The sequence below is a fragment of the Lucilia sericata genome, unplaced genomic scaffold, assembly GCF_015586225.1.
Source record: "Lucilia sericata isolate MDLA Ls3-8-SP2 unplaced genomic scaffold, ASM1558622v1 Contig000193F_arrow, whole genome shotgun sequence".
In the NCBI taxonomy this organism is placed as follows: domain Eukaryota; kingdom Metazoa; phylum Arthropoda; class Insecta; order Diptera; family Calliphoridae; genus Lucilia; species Lucilia sericata.
In genome coordinates this window covers 263,843-283,310 of record NW_023994221.1, presented here as the reverse complement: position 1 = coordinate 283,310, position 19,468 = coordinate 263,843, and the positions used below count along the sequence as shown (strand labels likewise).

The 19,468-nt window shown below is 31.3% G+C and overlaps 2 protein-coding genes across 4 annotated transcripts in view; one reads left to right on the top strand and one right to left on the bottom strand.

The window, feature by feature from the left end:
- The window catches only part of LOC119601849 (alpha-protein kinase 1), a 273,362-nt gene that overhangs the window by 116,627 nt on the left and 137,267 nt on the right, over window positions 1-19,468 (bottom strand). The window lies entirely within an intron of this gene.
- LOC119601845 (nucleolar protein dao-5-like) lies at window positions 3,225-18,717 on the top strand. The gene is made up of 7 exons (XM_037953034.1): window positions 3,225-3,878; window positions 5,707-6,309; window positions 7,021-7,120; window positions 8,812-9,404; window positions 10,351-10,411; window positions 11,124-11,693; window positions 18,056-18,717. Exons 1-7 carry the CDS (start codon window positions 3,296-3,298, stop codon window positions 18,645-18,647), a joined length of 3,102 nt encoding a protein of 1,033 aa, XP_037808962.1. The 5' UTR covers window positions 3,225-3,295; the 3' UTR covers window positions 18,648-18,717.

Below are 19,468 nucleotides of genomic sequence, written 5' to 3'. Positions count from 1 at the left end.
TCAAAATTTCATATTTGAATAAAATTAAAACTTCTTAAAATGAAAATACTTCTTATTAAAGGCTATATTTTTGTGCTTAAAAATACAAATATATTTAAATAAAATTAAATAAACACAACTGTAATTCTAATTTTTTACACAACTAAATATTTTATTTATTATCTAAATAAATATCTTGCTTTTAGATTTGTAAATGTTTTGATGTTAAAATAAACATTAACATAAGACAACAACTTTATTTGCAGAAAATGTTTACATTTTGAAGAAATAATTAAAAATTTTGCAATAAATAGTGAATTTTGCTATTGGAAGTTATATTTCAATTCCATAGGTGTTTCAATTCAGAACCATCGTTAGCACAATGAAATTCCTAACAGTTTTTATATTTGGCCTTATATTGGCAGTGACTCTTGCCCAGGATGCAACAACCGAAGCTCCTGCTGATGGAGATAAAACAACTGCAGCTCCTCCAGATGATGGCGATAAAACAACCGAAAAGTCGGCTGATAAGCCTGCAGGAGGTGATAAACCTGCCGATAAACCGGCTGGTGGCGATAAACCAGCTGGAGGTTCAGATAAACCTGCCGATAAACCCGCTAGTAAACCCACTGAAAACAACAATAAACCCAATAACAAACCTAATCAACAAAACGTCAATAAGCAACGCGAAGAAATTAAGAAAAAACAATTGGCTATTTTGAAGAAACAACAAGCTATTATTAAGAAACAAAACGCTAAAAGGAAGAAGCAACAAGCCATCAAGCAAAAGCAATTGGCCATAATTAAGAAGCAAAATAATATCCGCAAGAAACAACTTGCTTACATGAAGAAACAGGACGAGAATTTCAAAATACAAGAGAACAATATGAAGAGACTCCAAGCCGAGATAAAGAAAGCTTTAGCCGAAAAGAAAAGGTTAGACGCTTTGTTGAAACAACAAAACAATCGGGGATAAAATATTAAATTTAAAAATGTTGTTTTTATTTTTTTATGAATAACTAAATAAATATTCTGTTTAGTCAGATAGTACAAATAAATAATTGTTATGAATACCCTATGATTTTCTTTATTATCAGAATATGTGTTTAAATATTACCCAGTAAAACTTTCTTTACCATGTAAGGAGTAGGTCTCCGGTAGGTTAGTGTTTAGTGTTCTAGTCTGGTAGACCGGAGGTGGTGGGTTCGATTCCCACCTGAGGCACTGGTTAAGGAGCGCACTACTAACTAACTAACTAACTAACTAACTAACTACTAACAAACTACTACTAACTAACTAACTAACTAACTAAACTACTAACTAACTAACTAACTAACTAACTAACTAACTAACTAACTAACTAACTAACTAACTAACTAACTACTAACTAACTAACTAACTAACTAACTAACTAACTAACTAACTACTAACTAACTAACTAACTAACTACTAACTAACTAACTAACTAACTAACTAACTAACTAACTAACGAACTAACTAACTACTAACTAACTAACTAACTAAAACTAACTAACTAACTAACTAACTAACTAACTAACTAACTAACTAACTAACTACTAACTAACTAACTAAACTAACTAACTAACTAACTAACTAACTACTACTAACTAACTAACTAACTACTAACTAACTAACTACTAACTAACTAACTAACTACTAACTAACTAACTACTAACTAACTAACTAACTAACTAACTACTAACTAACTAACTAACTAACTAACTAACTAACTAACTAACTACTAACTACTAACTAACTAACTAACTAACTAACTAACTAACTAACTAACTAACTAACTAACTACTAACTAACTAACTAACTAACTACTAACTAACTAACTACTAACTAACTAACTAACTAACTAACTAACTAACTAACTAACTACTACTAACTAACTAACTAACTAACTACTAACTAACTAACTAACTAACTAACTAACTACTACTAACTAACTAACTAACTACAACTAACTAACTAACTAACTAACTAACTACCAACTAATTAACTAACTATGTATGCTGTTAGGTAAGTAATAATTACAATTTAAATCCATTACCTAGTTTTTGCTGGGTATCTTTGATTTTGTATATGTATGCTAATATAAATTTGATAATGATCTTATAAGACACCCAACTCAACCTTTACCACGAACAATAGGTAATAAGTTTCATAGAGAAGAATAATATTTTAATTATTCCTAAATTTTAGATGATTTGTATCAGATAATTTCTTTTTTTTTAAATACTTCTGAAAAGATTTTAGTGTCTTCTAGTCTAGTTTATGGAATAAATAATTATGTAAAGTACTTTGGACAATTTTTGTCTAACTTTGATCGCCTCTAACTCCGGCAGTTCTTGACTGATAAAACTGAAAATTTGTGTTCATACAAATCGATTTTTTAAGTTGGGCCACTTGACACGAAATTGTCCATATATGGGAGGAGGGCCTGTCCGTGTACCGACTTTTTTGAAATACAAAATTTTTGTTAATTATTCTATCAAATGTTATTTTGGATGTATTTTGATGAAAAATATAGTTACGTCGTTTTTAACCCTTAGGTTATATGAGAGATGAGTGTGTCCTTGGAACGCTTTATTCAGATTCAGACACACATTCTGATGCATAAGAAATTCAGGACATACACTCTAATTTTGAATGTATTCCTATAATAAATGTAGTATTAGGTTATATGTAAGGTAGACGAGTCCTAGCACCGATTTTGAAATTTAAAAATTTTCTTAATTAGACTAACAGACATGAGGAAAAAATTTAATTTGAAAAAAAAACCATGTATAACAAAATATCCAGCTTTGACCCCCTCAAACTTCGGCTAAAATTTCTTTCAGTTTAGCGCCCTCTGGCGCCATAAAAATAGCAAATTTACTTCTAAGAATTTATTCTATGAAAATCAAAACATCGTTCCCATTTATATGTTTCAATTGAAAGTTCAATAAAACCAATCATAATTGTAATATTGAAACCGAACTTTTGAATTAGTTATAAATACATTTGTATGTATAAGAAATTAAACAAATATTTATTTAAATTGAAAACAGACAACAACTAAACAAATACGAATAAAAAAAAACAAACGATAAAAATGTTTATAATATTTCAACAAATTCCGTCATAGGTTAATACATATTTGCCATATTTGCTTTTATGGTAATGTTATTACAAAATTTTACCATAAATAGTAAGCAAAATAACAAAGATTTATAGTTTAATTCAAGAGTTCATTGAATTAATAATATAATTACAACTAAAGTTTTCAGTTTGAATTATTTGAAGAACAATGAAATTCCTAACAATTTTTATCTTTGGTTTAATATTGGCAACGACTCTTGCCCAGGATGCAACAACCGAAGCTCCTGCTGATGGTGATAAAACAACTGCAGCTCCAGCTGATGGTGATAAACCAACTGATAAACCTGCAGATAAACCAGCAGATAAACCCGCTGATAAACCAGCTGGTGGCGATAAGCCTGCAGGAGGAAAGAAACCACCAGCAGATAGTCCTTCTAAAGGTGATTCACCCGCTACCACTAAAAAACCTGCTACCAAGAAACCTGCTCAAAATAACAACCTAAAAAAGGAAAATGAAAAGAGACGCCAACAAATTAAGAAACAACAAGAACAAATCAAGAACATGAAAAAATTGATCATGAAAGAACACCAGGCTAATCAAAAAAGACGCGAAGCTATCCAGAAAAGGGCTGCTGAAAATAAAAAGAGACAACAGTTGATTAAGAAGAGAAACGAAGTCATGAAGAAAAGAAGTGAAACCGTTAATAAACAAAGGGAATATCTCAAGAAGTTATTGGCCAGCAATGCTGCTGCTAGAAAGAAGTTGAATGCTGGTAGAGCTCCTAACAGAGGTTAAAATTTTTATCTATATAAATTTAGATTTTTATCTTTATAATTTAATAAAGGTTCTATAATTTCTGTTTAGTAAAACTAATTGCTTTTTAATGTCAGTTATGCATTTCATATAGACATAATTTTAAAATTGTCAGTTATTGATAACTGATTCATAGAAAGAACTAACTGTATTGTCAAAACTATTGACGCAAGATACACACCATGGGCAATTTTGATTTCGAAATTTGCACCAAGGTTAGTACCCACACACAAATTTTCAGCACTATTGGTCAAAAACTGCCGGAGTTAGTCGAAGTTTGACATTTTGGTCATACAGGGTTTTTTTCATATTAGTGTAATTTTTCACCTATTGGTCCTAGCATTCAAAAGGTTTTTAGATAGGTATTTCTTCACTGTTTCCAAAAAACTCTTAAATTTTTTTTTCAAAATACTCCCATTCCAAATACTTAATTTATTAATTAAGCATTAAGTAAGAGAATAGATTAATGAAACCCGAAAACAATGGGTTTAAGGGGTTAAGAGGTGGCGTGTCATAATGTCCATAGACCTTATGACACACTATAAAGCGACATAATGTCCAGGTATATGTAGCATTTTGGTTTCCTTTTAAAGTGTCCTGGATAGCAGGCCTTCGGCCGGGCGCGGGGGTTTTAAACTTTGGGATATTTCGAATACCGGCTTCGCTAAATTAAGCCTTTATTTGACAAAGGGACTTTTTGAAGTCCACGGACTTTATGTCGCATTGCTCATGGACATTGTGACACTTTCGAAATTGTCATAACGTCCATAACTCAATTTAGTGTGTCATAAGGTATTATGACACTGGACATTATGACACGCCACCGATTAAGATACTAATATTTAATTACAAACAAGCAATTTGAGTTATTACTTTAGAACGGTGATTACCCTTGAAGTCAACTACTTACATCAATTGCTTACAAGTAATTAGTCAATGTAAATCGTATAAAAAAACGTATATAGCTCATATACTAGCTTCATGGAGCAGATAACTGATGAATTAGAAAGTAGTTATATAACAAATTATTAATAAGACATCATTAGATTACTTCTATGTAGGAGAGATAGGTAAGTAATAGGTAAGTAAGTGGTAACAATTAAAAGATACATATCACCGAAATATTGGCTATATGACTCCAACCTATATAAACTGGGTTTTTGTAACACTTTTAAACGATCTACATATATTTTTATGTCCTAAACGGAGGGAGCTAAAGGGCTGAAATTTTACACAAACATTCCCTATTGATATTTGATATTGAAAAATTGGCAAATCTTTAAGTAATCTTAGCTTGGTATTGAAAATATGCTAAATCGGTCCAAATTAGACCCTATAAGTAATATTTATATATGACTTAAAAATACAAGTAGAGTGATGAAATTTAACAAAAACAAGTTTTTTAGGAACCAGTATCTCTAGAAAATTTCAAAAGGATCGATCCATATACTTTATTATCAAAGAAGTGTTTAAAAATAAAAGTCAATAAAAGGTATTTAAATTGCTATTTTTTGGTCTTAAAATAAATAAACAATTTTGTTTAATTTAAATAAATACAACTGTAATTTAAAAATTTACACACGACAATATATTGTAATTTATTTAATTTTCTACATTTTTTAGTTTTCAAATTAGTTTTGTGTTGTTAACTAAATATTAGCTTAAGGCATAAAACTAAAGACAATAGTTTATTTACAAAATAATGTTCACATTTTCAAGAAATAATTCCAAAAATCTTGCAATAAATAGCGCGAGTTCACCTGTAAGAAATTATATTTCAATTTCATAGGTGATTGAACTTACAGCTATCAGTAGAAAAATGAAATTCCTTACACTTTTTATATTTGGCTTAATATTGGCAACGACCTTTGCACAGGATGCTACAACCGAAGCTCCTGCTGATGGAGATAAAACAACCGAAGCTGCTCCAGCTGATGGAGATAAAACAACTGAAAAATCGGATGATAAGCCTGCGGGAGGTGATAAACCTGCCGATAAACCGGCTGGTGGTGATAAACCAGCTGGCGGTTCAGATAAACCTGCCGATAAACCAGCTAGTAAACCCACTGAAAACAACAATAAACCCAATAACAAACCCAATCAACAAAACGTTAATAAGCAACGCGAAGAAATTAAGAAAAAACAATTGGCTATTTTGAAGAAACAACAAGCTATTATCAAGAAACAAAACGCTAAAAGGAAGAAGCAACAAGCCATCAAGCAAAAGCAATTGGCCATAATTAAGAAGCAAAACAATATCCGCAAGAAACAACTTGCTTACATGAAGAAACAGGACGAGAATTTCAAAATACAAGAGAACAATATGAAGAGACTCCAAGCCGAGATAAAGAAAGCTTTAGCCGAAAAGAAAAGATTAGACGCTTTGTTGAAACAACAAAACAATCGTGGTTAAACAAATAAGTTAGAAAATTTTTAATTTGTTTATAAATAAATATCCTGTTTAGTAAGACAGTACAAATTAATAGATATTAATAATTATTTTTGGTTTTTATTCATTTGAAGAATTTAAGTTTAAAATATTAGCTTGCAAATTTATTTTTTTGTAAATTAAGCGGAAACTATTTTAGAACTTAGAGCGATATAAGCAATAGGGGCGTGGGCGACGATATGATAACATACGCCAGTTAAAAGAGCGATAGTATGTATTACGCATTTGTGTAATGCTCAAAAAAATTGGTCCTACGCCCACCTTAATGTATACCGATCGAGTTAGAAACACTTTATTTCATGGTGGGTACAAACCTCATCACAAACCCTTTATAGTATTTGATCAGTTTTTGATATTTTTTAAAATAATAAACAGATTTTCTGTTTATTTTATTTTCTGGCAGGATTTTATCATAAAATTTGTTAGAAAAAAATATTCTTTAAAAACTTATTTGTATTGAATTTGATCGCTGTACTTATATTTTCAAGCCAGTTATGAATGTTAAAATAATCTTTTAAAAGGATCTTATATTTAGGTTAGGCTAAAATATGGATAGATGTACGGGATCACTTGTTTGGATTCTAGCTTTTGGCTTTTTCCAATACCAAACAATCATTATCTATAGACAATATTTGTAGATAATTTAAGCCCCATATCTCTTTCTGTTCAGACCGCATCGTGTTTTCAACAACGAAAACTCTTGCTAATATAATCGATGATAGCACAAATAATTCCCCAGTAAAAATTGGAGCTTACATGCAAGCAGGTTTGTAAGGGAACGAAGCTATTTTCTCCCTTACAAACCTGCTTCGATAAGGCATGATTTTTATATAGCGAATTCCCACTTGGAAGCATTCCCACTAGTAAGCTTAAATATTATTTAAATATTTCACTTACAATCTGCTTCTCTGTAAGGGATAGTAGTAAGCTTTTAATTTTTTTCAGCTTACATTATAAAATTACTCCTATCATTGGTATTCCCTTATTTCCTGCTTCTCAGTAAGGCTTAATAGTAAGCGAATATAGATGCAGTTACTTCCCTTTTTAGCTTCCTAAAGTCTAAAAATTTTTTACTGGGTCCCGACTTATTGCAAAAAGTATAATATAATCGATGATAGCACCAATAATTCCCGACTTATGACAAAAAGTATTTTGATCTTATAAACATGTCGGAGAGTGCATATACATATTTTGGGTCCTTATTACATTCTAAAACGATATAAACATGTTCAAAAGCACGATTGGACTAATTTATCGATTTTAATCTTCGAGATATTTTGAAGCAAAAACTTCAAATGTCGATATCTCAGCAGATACAAGAGATTTTTAATTAAAATTATGATACATTTTGACATATGGTCAATTTCGTGTCAAGTGATCCAACTTTAAAAATCTATGTCTTCCGATTTGGATAGTAGGCCAGACACAAATTTTCAGCTCTATCGGCAAGAACTGCCGGACTTAGAAGGGGTCAAAGTTGGATATTTTGTTCATACAGGGTTTTATTCAAATATCTATAACTCTTCTCCTATTGGTCCTAACAAAAATTTTCCAAAGGAGTTCAGATAGGTATTTCTTCATTGTTTCCAAAAAAATTTTGGAATTTTTTTTTTAAAATTTGTTTTAAGAAATATATAAATTTTTAATTTTTTTCAAAAAAAACCCTGTATAAACAAAATGTCCAAATTTGACACACTCTAAGTCCGGCAGTTCTTGATTGATAGAGCTGAAAATTGGTGTCTGGCCTACTATCTAATAGTACTAACATTGGTGTAAATTTCATCCAAATCGATTTCTTGAGTTGGGTCATTTGACACGAAATTGCCTATATACGTTTTTCATAAAATAAGGACGAAATGAAATAAAAATTCACCAAGCTTTAGGCTAAGATACCTCGAAGAAGGAATAAAATATGACAGAGCTTTCTACCGATTGGACTTTTGAAAGGTTTTTTTTTTAAATTCCTGATGTGATGGATAAATGCTGAGGCCAGATTCGGATTTAGCGTTTTATACTATTCTGGAAAATTTTTCCTTGAGCTGCAGAATGAATAAACTTTTAGAAAGTAGTTCCTACACAACTGTACGAGTAATCGTATAGTCGTATACATAAATCAAAATGTCTTTACATCAAAACAGTCTTAGATTATATAATTAAAACAGCACATTTTAAATAGTAATACAAGAAATCGAATAAATATTTATACAACTCGAAAATATACAACAACTAAACAAATATATATAAAAAAACAAATAAATAACTACAGTAATTTAAATAATATATCAACAAATTCTGTCACATGTTAATATTTGGCTCTTTTGTTTAATGGTAAAATTATTACAAAATTTTACCATAAATAGTAAGCAAAATTACGAAGATTTATAGTTTAATTCAAGAGTTCATTGTATTAATAATATAATTATAATAAAATTTCCATTTTGAATTATTTGAAATATTAAAGGACAATGAAATTCTTAACTATTTTTATTTTTGGCTTAATATTGGCAACGACTCTTGCCCAGGATGCAACAACCCAAGCTCCTGATGATGGAGATAAAACAACTGCAGCTCCAGCTGATGGCGATAAACCAACTGATAAACCTGCGGACAAACCAGCAGATAAACCTGCTGGTGGCGATAAACCAGCTGGTGGCGATAAACCTGCAGGCGGAAGTAAGCCACCAGCAGATAGTCCTTCCAAAGGTGATTCACCCGCTACCACTAAAAAACCTGCCACCAAGAAACCTGCTCAAAATAACAACCTAAAAAAGGAAAATGAAAAGAGACGCCAACAAATTAAGAAACAACAAGAACAAATCAAGAACATGAAAAAATTGATCATGAAGGGACATCAGGCTAACCAAAAGAGACGCGAAGCTATCCAGAAAACAGCCGCTGAAAATAAGAAGAGACAACAGTTGATTAAGAAGAGAAACGAAGTCATGAAGAAAAGAAGTGAAACCGTTAATAAACAAAGGGAATATCTCAAGAAGTTGTTGGCCAGCAATGCAGCTGCTAGAAAGAAGTTAAATGCTGGTAGAGCTCCTAACAGAGGTTAAAAAAACATTTATTTAAATTTAAAAAAATATGTTTGTTCTTGATGATTCAATAAATAAAGGTTTTATTATTTCTGTTTAATAAAAATAAAATTTTTAATTAAATGTTAGTGGTGAGAGGTATAGACATAATTTTAAAATTTTCAGTTTCCGATTTTGATCCATAGAAAAAAGTTAAATTTCGTTTCAGTGATTAAAATTTTGCTTCTTACAATGAACTATATTTTCCTAATTAAAACTTAATTTGAACTAATTAGTTTATTAATTGAATATATTTTTTAAAAACTTTTTCTATATAGAAGTGAACGCATTTTATAAGGCCTCCAAACTTTAACAAAACATTTAAGATTCACCTTGGTTGGTTCACTTTTTGGTTAATTAAAATGATTTGTAAATTATTAGGAATTCAGAAGATCAATACTAATTATACAGGCCGACAAAAATTGAAAAAATTCGAAACCCTGAGACCAGGTAAGACGATTGGGCTGTGCTAAATCGGAATATGACCAGAGATTTGAGATATCGTGTCCTGAAATTTTAAAAAGACGTAATTTTTGGCCCATTTTGATACGTTATAACTGTGCCAAGACAACTTTATTCATAAAATGTTGGTTGCCATCTGAAAGTCTATTCTGTCAACTTTAAAATAAAGGCTTAACATCTGACATATCTTTTTTATTCTTCGAGATATCTTTACCTAAATCTTGATATAACAATAAAGGAATTTAAATTAACTCACAACTTGTTTATGTCGAATTTCAGAGCAATCAATACATGTATATATGTATGTATTTTAATAAAACCAAATGCCTTTTGAATAAAAATAGCTAAAAATTCTAATTTTAGAGATATATCGATGTTTCTGCACACGTTTATTTACACGTTTTGGTGTAATTTTTGGTTATCTTTTCGAGAACCTATTTGTACAAAATAAAACTTTAAAGTTAAGCTATTTTGCAACTCAAATTATAATAATGATATAGGCCAACAAATTTTTAAGCCAGAGTGAGTCCAAAGTACGGAGAAAAGAAAGAAGATATCAGAGGTTAAAACTTTATTTTCAGACGACATAACAAATTTTATCAATAAAGATGTCTTCGCGCAGTTATAACGCCTCAAATATGGCCAAAAATGAGAAATTTGTAATATTTATGACACGATATCTTGGGTTTTGGCCTTTGTAATTAAAAGGCAATGCTCCGCCTTTGACCGACATTTACAGTATTATTTCTAGTTAGATAATAATGATTTTTGTGTAATTTAGAAATTCGTGAGAGTTCAAAACACATCCCGAGAAGATATACAGTAGTACGTGGGGATGAGTGATTATCAGCAATATTTAGTAAAATTGGTCTACCAACAGACCAATTGAAAAAATATCCGTCCATTGGCTGTTATATTCAGTAATATAACAGCCAGTAATATTTTACAATTCATACAAAATTTTAATTAGCATATAAGAAACAAACAAATATTTATTTAACACGAAAACAGAACACAACTAAACTAATACAAAGAAAAACCAAACAAACAAATAACTACTATTTTTTTAAATATTTCAATTAATTCTTACACGTGTTAATATTTGCCTACGAAATTATTACAAAATTTTACCATAAATAGTAAGTTAAATTGCAAAGATTTATAGTTTGATTCAAGAGTTCATTGAATTACTAATACGATTTGCAAAGAAACTGAACTCATTTAAATATTAAAGGACAATGAAATTCCTAACAATTTTTATATTTGGCTTAATGCTGGCAATGACTCTTGCTCAGGATGCAACAACCGAAGCTCCTGCTGATGGAGATAAAACAACTGCAGCTCCTCCAGATGATGGCGATAAAACAACTGAAAAGCCAGCTGATAAGCCTGCTGGTGGTGATAAACCTGCCGATAAACCGGCTGGTGGTGATAAACCTGCTGGCGGTTCAGATAAACCTGCCGATAAACCAGCTAATAAACCCACTGAAAACACCAATAAACCCAATAACAAACCCAATCAGCAAAACGTCAATAAGCAACGCGAAGAAATTAAGAAAAAACAATTGGCTATTTTGAAGAAACAACAAGCTATTATCAAGAAACAAAACGCTAAAAGGAAGAAGCAACAAGCCATCAAGCAAAAACAATTGGCCATAATTAAAAAGCAAAATAATATCCGCAAGAAACAACTTGCATACATGAAGAAACAGGACGAGAACTTCAAAATACAAGAGAACAATATGAAGAGACTACAAGCCGAGATAAAGAAAGCTTTAGCCGAAAAGAAAAGATTAGATGCCTTGTTGAAGCAACAAAACAGACGTGGATAAAAAATTAAAGTTAAGAATATTATGTTAAATTTTTATATAAATAAAGATTCTGTTTTGTTATACAGTACAAATTAATAATTTTTGTTAATTATAGGGATGTAACAAATGCTCGCTTTTGCATATGCAAATGTGAATTAATTATTCGCTTAATTTTTAACACACTTTAGCCAGAAAATGGACTTTTATGTTTTCACTCAAAAATTTGGTTTTTGGTGGAAAACTAAAGTGATCACAGATTATCTTTCTTTTTGCCCTAGAGCCTCTAGTTTAACCAGAAAATGGACTTTTATGTTTTCACTCAAAAAATCAGTTTTTGATAGGAAATTAAATTGATCACAGATTATCTTTCTTTTTGCCTATAGTTTAGCCAGAAAATGGACTTTTATGTTTCCACTCAAAAATTCGGTTTTTGGTGGAAAGCTAAAGTGATCACAGATTATCTTTCTTTTTGCCCTAGCCCCTCTAGTTTAGCCAGAAAATGGACTTTTATGTTTTCATTCAAAAATTCGGTTTTTGGTGGAAAACTAAAGTGATCACAGATTATCTTTCTTTTTGCCCTAGCGCCTTTAGTTTAGCCAGAAAATGGACTTTTATGTTTTCACTCAAAAATTCAAATTTTGGTGGAAAACTAAAGTGATCACAGATAATCTTTCTTTTTGCCCTAGCGCAAAAATTCAATTATTGATGGAAAACTAAAGTGATCACAGATTACCCTTCCTTTTGCCCTAGCCCCTCTAGTTTAGCCAGAAAATGGACTTTTATGTTTTCGCTCAAAAATTAAGTTTTTGATAGGAAATTAAAGTGATAACAGATTATCTTTCTTTTTGCCATAGCGCCTATAGTTTAGCCCGAAAATGGACTTTTATGTTTTCACTCAAAAATTCAAATTTTGGTGGAAAACTAAAGTGATCACAGATAATCTTTCTTTTTGCCCTAGCGCAAAAATTCAATTATTGATGGAAAACTAAAGTGATCACAGATTACCCTTCCTTTTGCCCTAGCGCCTATAGTTTAGCCAGAAAATGGACTTTTATGTTTTCACTCAAAAATTCGGTTTTTGGTGGAAAACTAAAGTGATCACAGATTATCTTTCTTTTTGCCCTAGCGCCTCTAGTTTAGCCAGAAAATAGACTTTTATGTTTTCACTCAAAAATTCAATTATTGATGGAAAACTAAAGTGATCACAGATTACCCTTCCTTTTGCCCTAGCGCCTATAGTTTAGCCAGAAAATGGACTTTTATGTTTTCATTCAAAAATTCGGTTTTTGGTGGAAAACTAAAGTGATCCCAGATTATCTTTCTTTTTGCCCTAGCGCCTCTAGTTTAGCCAGAAAGTAGACTTTTATGTTTTCACTCAAAAATTGGGTTTTTGGTGGAAAACTAAAGTGATCACAGATTACCCTTCCTTTTGCCCTAGCCCCTCTAGTTTAGCCAGAAAATGGACTTTTATGTTTTCGCTCAAAAATTAAGTTTTTGATAGGAAATTAAAGTGATAACAGATTATCTTTCTTTTTGCCCTAGCGCTTCTAGTTTAGCCAGAAAATGGACTTTTATGTTTTCATTCAAGAATTTGGGTTTTGGTGGAAAACTAAAGTGATCACAGATTATCTTTCTTTTTGCCCTAGCGCCTCTAGTTTAGCCAGAAAATAGACTTTTATGTTTTCATTCGAAAATTCGGTTTTTGGTGGAAAACCAAAGTGATCACAGATTATCTTTCTTTTTGCCCTAGCGCCTCTAGTTTACCCAGAAAATAGACTTTTATGTTTTCACTCAAAAATTCGGTTTTTGATTGAAAACTAAAGTGATCACAGATTATCTTTCTTTTTGCCCTAGCGGTTCTAGTTTAGCCAGAAAATGGACTTTTATGTTTTCATTCAAAAATTCGGTTTTTGGTGGAAAACTAAAGTGATCCCAGATTATCTTTCTTTTTGCCCTAGCGCCTCTAGTTTAGCCAGAAAGTAGACTTTTATGTTTTCACTCAAAAATTGGGTTTTTGGTGGAAAACTAAAGTGATCACAGATTACCCTTCCTTTTGCCCTAGCCCCTCTAGTTTAGCCAGAAAATGGACTTTTATGTTTTCGCTCAAAAATTAAGTTTTTGATAGGAAATTAAAGTGATAACAGATTATCTTTCTTTTTGCCCTAGCGCTTCTAGTTTAGCCAGAAAATGGACTTTTATGTTTTCATTCAAGAATTTGGGTTTTGGTGGAAAACTAAAGTGATCACAGATTATCTTTCTTTTTGCCCTAGCGCCTCTAGTTTAGCCAGAAAATAGACTTTTATGTTTTCATTCGAAAATTCGGTTTTTGGTGGAAAACCAAAGTGATCACAGATTATCTTTCTTTTTGCCCTAGCGCCTCTAGTTTACCCAGAAAATAGACTTTTATGTTTTCACTCAAAAATTCGGTTTTTGGTGGAAAATTAAAGTGATCACAGATTATCTTTCTTTTTGCCCTAGCGCCTCTAGTTTAGCCAGAAAATAGACTTTTATGTTTTCATTCGAAAATTCGGTTTTTGGTGGAAAACTAAAGTGATCACAGATTATCTTTCTTTTTGCCCTAGCGCCTCTAGTTTAGTCAGAAAATAGACTTTTATGTTTTCGCTCAAAAATTAAGTTTTTGATAGGAAATTAAAGTGATCACAGATTATCTTTCGTTTTGCCCTAGAGCCTCTAGTTTAGCCAGAAAATGGACTTTTATGTCTTTTTTCAAAACATCGGTTTTGGTGGAAAACAAAAGCGATCACAAATTATCTTTCTTTTTGCCCTAGCGCCTCTAGTTTAGCCAGAAAATAGACTTTTATGTTTTCACTAAAAAATTCAAATTTTGATGAAAAACTAAAGTGATCACAGATTATCTTTCTTTTTGCCCTAGCGGTTCTAGTTTAGCCACAAAGTGGACTTTTATGTTTTCGCTCAAAAATTAAGTTTTTGATAGGAAATTAAAGTGATCACAAATTATCTTTCTTTTTGCCCTAGCGCCTCTAGTTTAGCCAAAATATAGACTTTTATGTTTTCACTCAACAATTTAAATTTTGATGGAAAACTAAAGTGATCACAGATTATCTTTCTTTTTGCCCTAGCGCCTCTAGTTTAGCCAGAAAATAAACTTTTATGTTTTCATTCAAAAATTCGGTTTTTGATGGAGAACTAAAGTGATCACAGATTATCTTTCTTTTTGCCCTAGCGCCTCTAGTTTAGCCAGAAAATAGAATTTTATGTTTTCATTCAAAAATTCGGTTTTTGGTGGAAAACCAAAGTGATCACAGATTATCTTTCTTTTTGCCCTAGCGCCTCTAGTTTAGGTGGAAAATGGACTTTTATGTTTTCACACAAAAATTCGGTTTTTGGTGGAAAACCAAAGTGATCACAGATTATCTTTCTTTTTGCCCTAGCGCCTCTAGTTTAGGTGGAAAACCAAAGTGATCACAGATTATCTTTCTTTTAGCCCTAGCGCCTCTAGTTTAGCCAGAAAATAGACTTTTATGTTTTCACTCAAAAATTCAAATTTTGATGGACAACTAAAGTAACACAGATTATCTTTCTTTATGCCCTAGCGCCTCTAGTTTAGCCAGAAAATGGACTTTTATGTTTTCACTCAAAAATTAGTTTTTTGGTAAAAAACTAAAGTGATCACAGATTATCTTTCTTTTTGCCCTAGCGCCTCTGGTTTAGCCAGAAAATGGACTTTTATGTTTTCATTAAAAAATTCGGTTTTTGGTGGAAAACTAAATTGATCACAGATTATCTTTCTAGTTTAGCCAGTAAATGGACTTTTATGTTTTCACTCAAAAATTCGGTTTATGGTGGAAAACTAAAGTGATCACATTATGATTATCTTTCTTTTTGCCCTAGCGCCTCTAGTTTAGCCAGAAAATAGACTTTCATGTTTTCACTCAAAAATTCAAATTTTGATGGACAACTAAAGTAACACAGATTATCTTTCTTTATGCCCTAGCGCCTCTAGTTTAGCCAGAAAATGGACTTTTATGTTTTCACTCAAAAATTAGTTTTTTGGTAAAAAACTAAAGTGATCACAGATTATCTTTCTTTTTGCCCTAGCGCCTCTGGTTTAGCCAGAAAATGGACTTTTATGTTTTCATTAAAAAATTCGGTTTTTGGTGGAAAACTAAATTGATCACAGATTATCTTTCTTTTTGCCCTAGCGCCTCTAGTTTAGCCAGTAAATGGACTTTTATGTTTTCACTCAAAAATTCGGTTTTTGGTGGAAAACTAAAGTGATCACATTATGATTATCTTTCTTTTTGCCCTAGCGCCTCTAGTTTAGCCAGAAAATGGACTTTTATGTTTTCATTCAAAAATTCGGTTTTTGGTGGAAAACTAAAGTGATCACAGATTATCTTCGTTTTGCCCTAGCGCCTCTGGTTTAGCCAGAAAATAGACTTTTATGTTTTCATTCAAAAACTCAGTTTTTGGTGAAAACTAAAGTGATCACATATTATCTTTCTTTTTGCCCTAGCGCCTCTAGTTTAAGCAGAAAATAGGCTTTTATGTTTTCACTCAAAAATTCAGTTTTTGGTGGAAAACTAAAGTGATCTCAGATTATCTTTCTTTTTGCCCTAGCGCCTCTAGTTTATCCAGAAAATAGACTTTTATGTTTTCACTAAAAAATTCAAATTTTGATGGAAAACTAAAGTGATCACAGATTACCTTTCTTTTTGCCCTAGCGCCTCTAGTTTAGCCAGAAAATGGACTTTTATGTTTTCACACAAAAATTCGGTTTTTGTTGGAAAACTAAAGTGATCACATATTATCTTTCTTTTTGCCCTAGCGCCCCTAGTTTAGCCAGAAAATAGACTTTTATGTTTTCACTAAAAAATTCAAATTTTGATGGAAAACTAAAGTGATCACAGATTATCTTTCGTTTTGCCCTAGCGCTTCTAGTTTAGCCAGAAAATGGACTTTTATGTTTTTATTCAAAAATTCGGTTTTTGATGGAAAACTAAAGTGATCACAGATTATCTTTCTTTTTGCCCTAGCTCCTCTAGTGTAGCCAGAAAATTGACTTTTATGTTTTCATCCAAAAAATCGATTTTTGGTGGAAAACTAAAGTGTTCATAGATTTCCTTTCTTTTTGCCCTAGCGCCTCTAGTTTAGCCAGAAAATAGACTTTTATGTTTTCATTCAGAAAATAGATTTTTGGTGGAAAACTAAAGTGATCACAGATTTCATTTCTTTTTGGTGAAAAACTGAAGTGATCACATATTATCTTTCTTTTTGCCCTGGCGCCTGTAGTTTAGCCAGAAAATGGGTTTTTTGCTTTGACTCATAAATTCGGTTTTTGGTGGGAAATTAAAGTGATCACAGATTATCTTTCGTTTTGCCGTAGCGCCTCTAGTTTAGCCAGAAAATGGACTTTTATGTTTTCACACAAAAATTCGGTTTTTGGCGATAAGTTAAAGTAATCACAGATTATCTTTCTTTTTGTCATAGCGCGTCTAGTTTAGCCAGAAAATGGATTTTTGTGTTTTCAATCAATAATTCAGATTGATGGAAAATTAAAGTGATCACAGATTTGTTTTCTTTTTGCCCTAGCGCCTCTGGTTTAGCCAGAAAATTTACTTTTATGTGTTCACGCTAAAATTCAGTTTGTGGCGAGAAATTAAAGTGATCACAGTCTTTCTTTATTTTTGATCTAACGCCAGAAAATGGACTTTTAAAGTGATTTTTGGTGGGAAATTATCACAGATTTTCTTTATTTTTGGACTTTTATGATTTCGCTAAAAAAATTCAGCTTTTGCCCCAGCGACTCTAGTTTGGCCAGAAATGGACTAAAAATTCAGTTTTGGCGAAAAATTAAAGTTATCACAGAATTTTTTCTTTTTGCCCTAGCTACTTTAGTTCAGCCAGAATTAGGACTTTTGTGTTTTCACCCTATGATGGGGTTTTATGTTAAATCTTCTTTGTATCTGCCCATTTTGAATAGAAAATTCTATAAAAAAATAAATTATATAATAATAAAATATAATGTTTGTTTATCTAATATAGGCAAAAAACATTATCAAAGCGAATTACCAAAAATAATAAAGTAGTTAATTTAACAAGAAATTAAATAAATATTTTTTTAATTCGTAAACATATAACAACTAAACAAATATGAATTGAAAACAAACATAGAACTACAACTATTTTAGTACATATTTATGTAGTATTTAAAAAAAGTTTACACGTGTTAATAATTAACTCCGAAATTGTTACAAAATTTTACCATAAATAGTAAACCAAATGACAAAGATTTATAGTTTAATTCAAGAGTTCATTGAATTAATAATATAATTACAAACTAAACTTTTCAGTTTATATTGAATTACTAAAGCACAATGAAATTCCTAACAATTTTTATTTTTGGTTTAATATTAGCTACGACTCTTGCCCAGGATACAACAACCGAAGATCCTGCTGATGGAGATAAAACAACTGCAGCTCCAGCTGATGGCGATAAACCAACTGATAAACCTGCGGACAAACCAGCAGAAAAACCCGCTGATAAACCAGCTGGTGGCGATAAGCCTGCAGGAGGAAATAAACCACCAGCAGATAGTCCTTCCAAAGGTGATTCACCCGCCGCTACTAAAAAACCTGCCACCAAGAAACCTGCTCAAAATAACAACCTAAAAAAGGAAAATGAAAAGAGACGCCAACAAATTAAGAAACAACAAGAACAAATCAAGAACATGAAAAAATTGATCATGAAGGAACATCAGGCTAACCAAAAGAGACGCGAAGCTATCCAGAAAAGGGCTGCTGAAAATAAGAAGAGACAACAGTTGATTAAGAAGAGAAACGAAGTCATGAAGAAAAGAAGTGAAACCGTTAATAAACAAAGGGAATATCTCAAGAAGTTATTGGCCAGCAATGCTGCTGCTAGAAAGAAGTTAAATGCTGGTAGAGCTCCTAACAGAGGTTAAAAATATTTATTTTTAATTTGGAATAACATTTGTATTCTATATAATTTTATAAATAAACATTTTTATTTCTAATTTGTAAATAAATTATAGTTTTTATTAAAATATCAGATGTAAAATGTAAGTAGGCACAGTTTTAAAGTAGGTAGAAAGTTTTCCATAATAGTTTCAATTTGTATTATTTATAAAAACAAGTGCTAAATTAGCCTATAAAGAATGCTTATAATATATTCATAATATATTTTTATTTTTTTCTTTCTAGAATTTTTTAAAATTTTTTTTTTTTGAATTTTTTTATGCTCCCCTTTTTGGACATATGATCATGCAATTACTTTTCTATCATATCAAATGAAAGAATTTTCGGAAATCTTATTTTATGTATGAACATATTGCCGAAGATATCTGGGGTCTTCAGAATTTTCTTTTTAAAACATACGAACACACAGACGGTCTTCACAAAATCAACTTCACTATCCATAAGGATTCTGAATTTATGCTTTATATGTCGGAAAAGTATATTGTAGAAACGGCAAATTTCATACATATACTCATCTCACAAAAGTCAAGTTTAGGTTGTTAGGCCTCTATCGGGCCTGTTGTGCGCTCCTTTTCATGAAAAAATTTCACTGAATGTATAATTTTTAAATGTTCAGAAACTCAGTTTCCTGGATGTAATTCCTAAGAATATCCGTGTTAGTCTGGAATGTTATTTCCGGAATAATATCACTTCCAAGATACTTGGATCGAACTTCGACGAATTCCTGACAGTGGCAATGAAAGTGCTCCAAAGTTTCACTGTCCTCTTCACATGATCTACATTCATC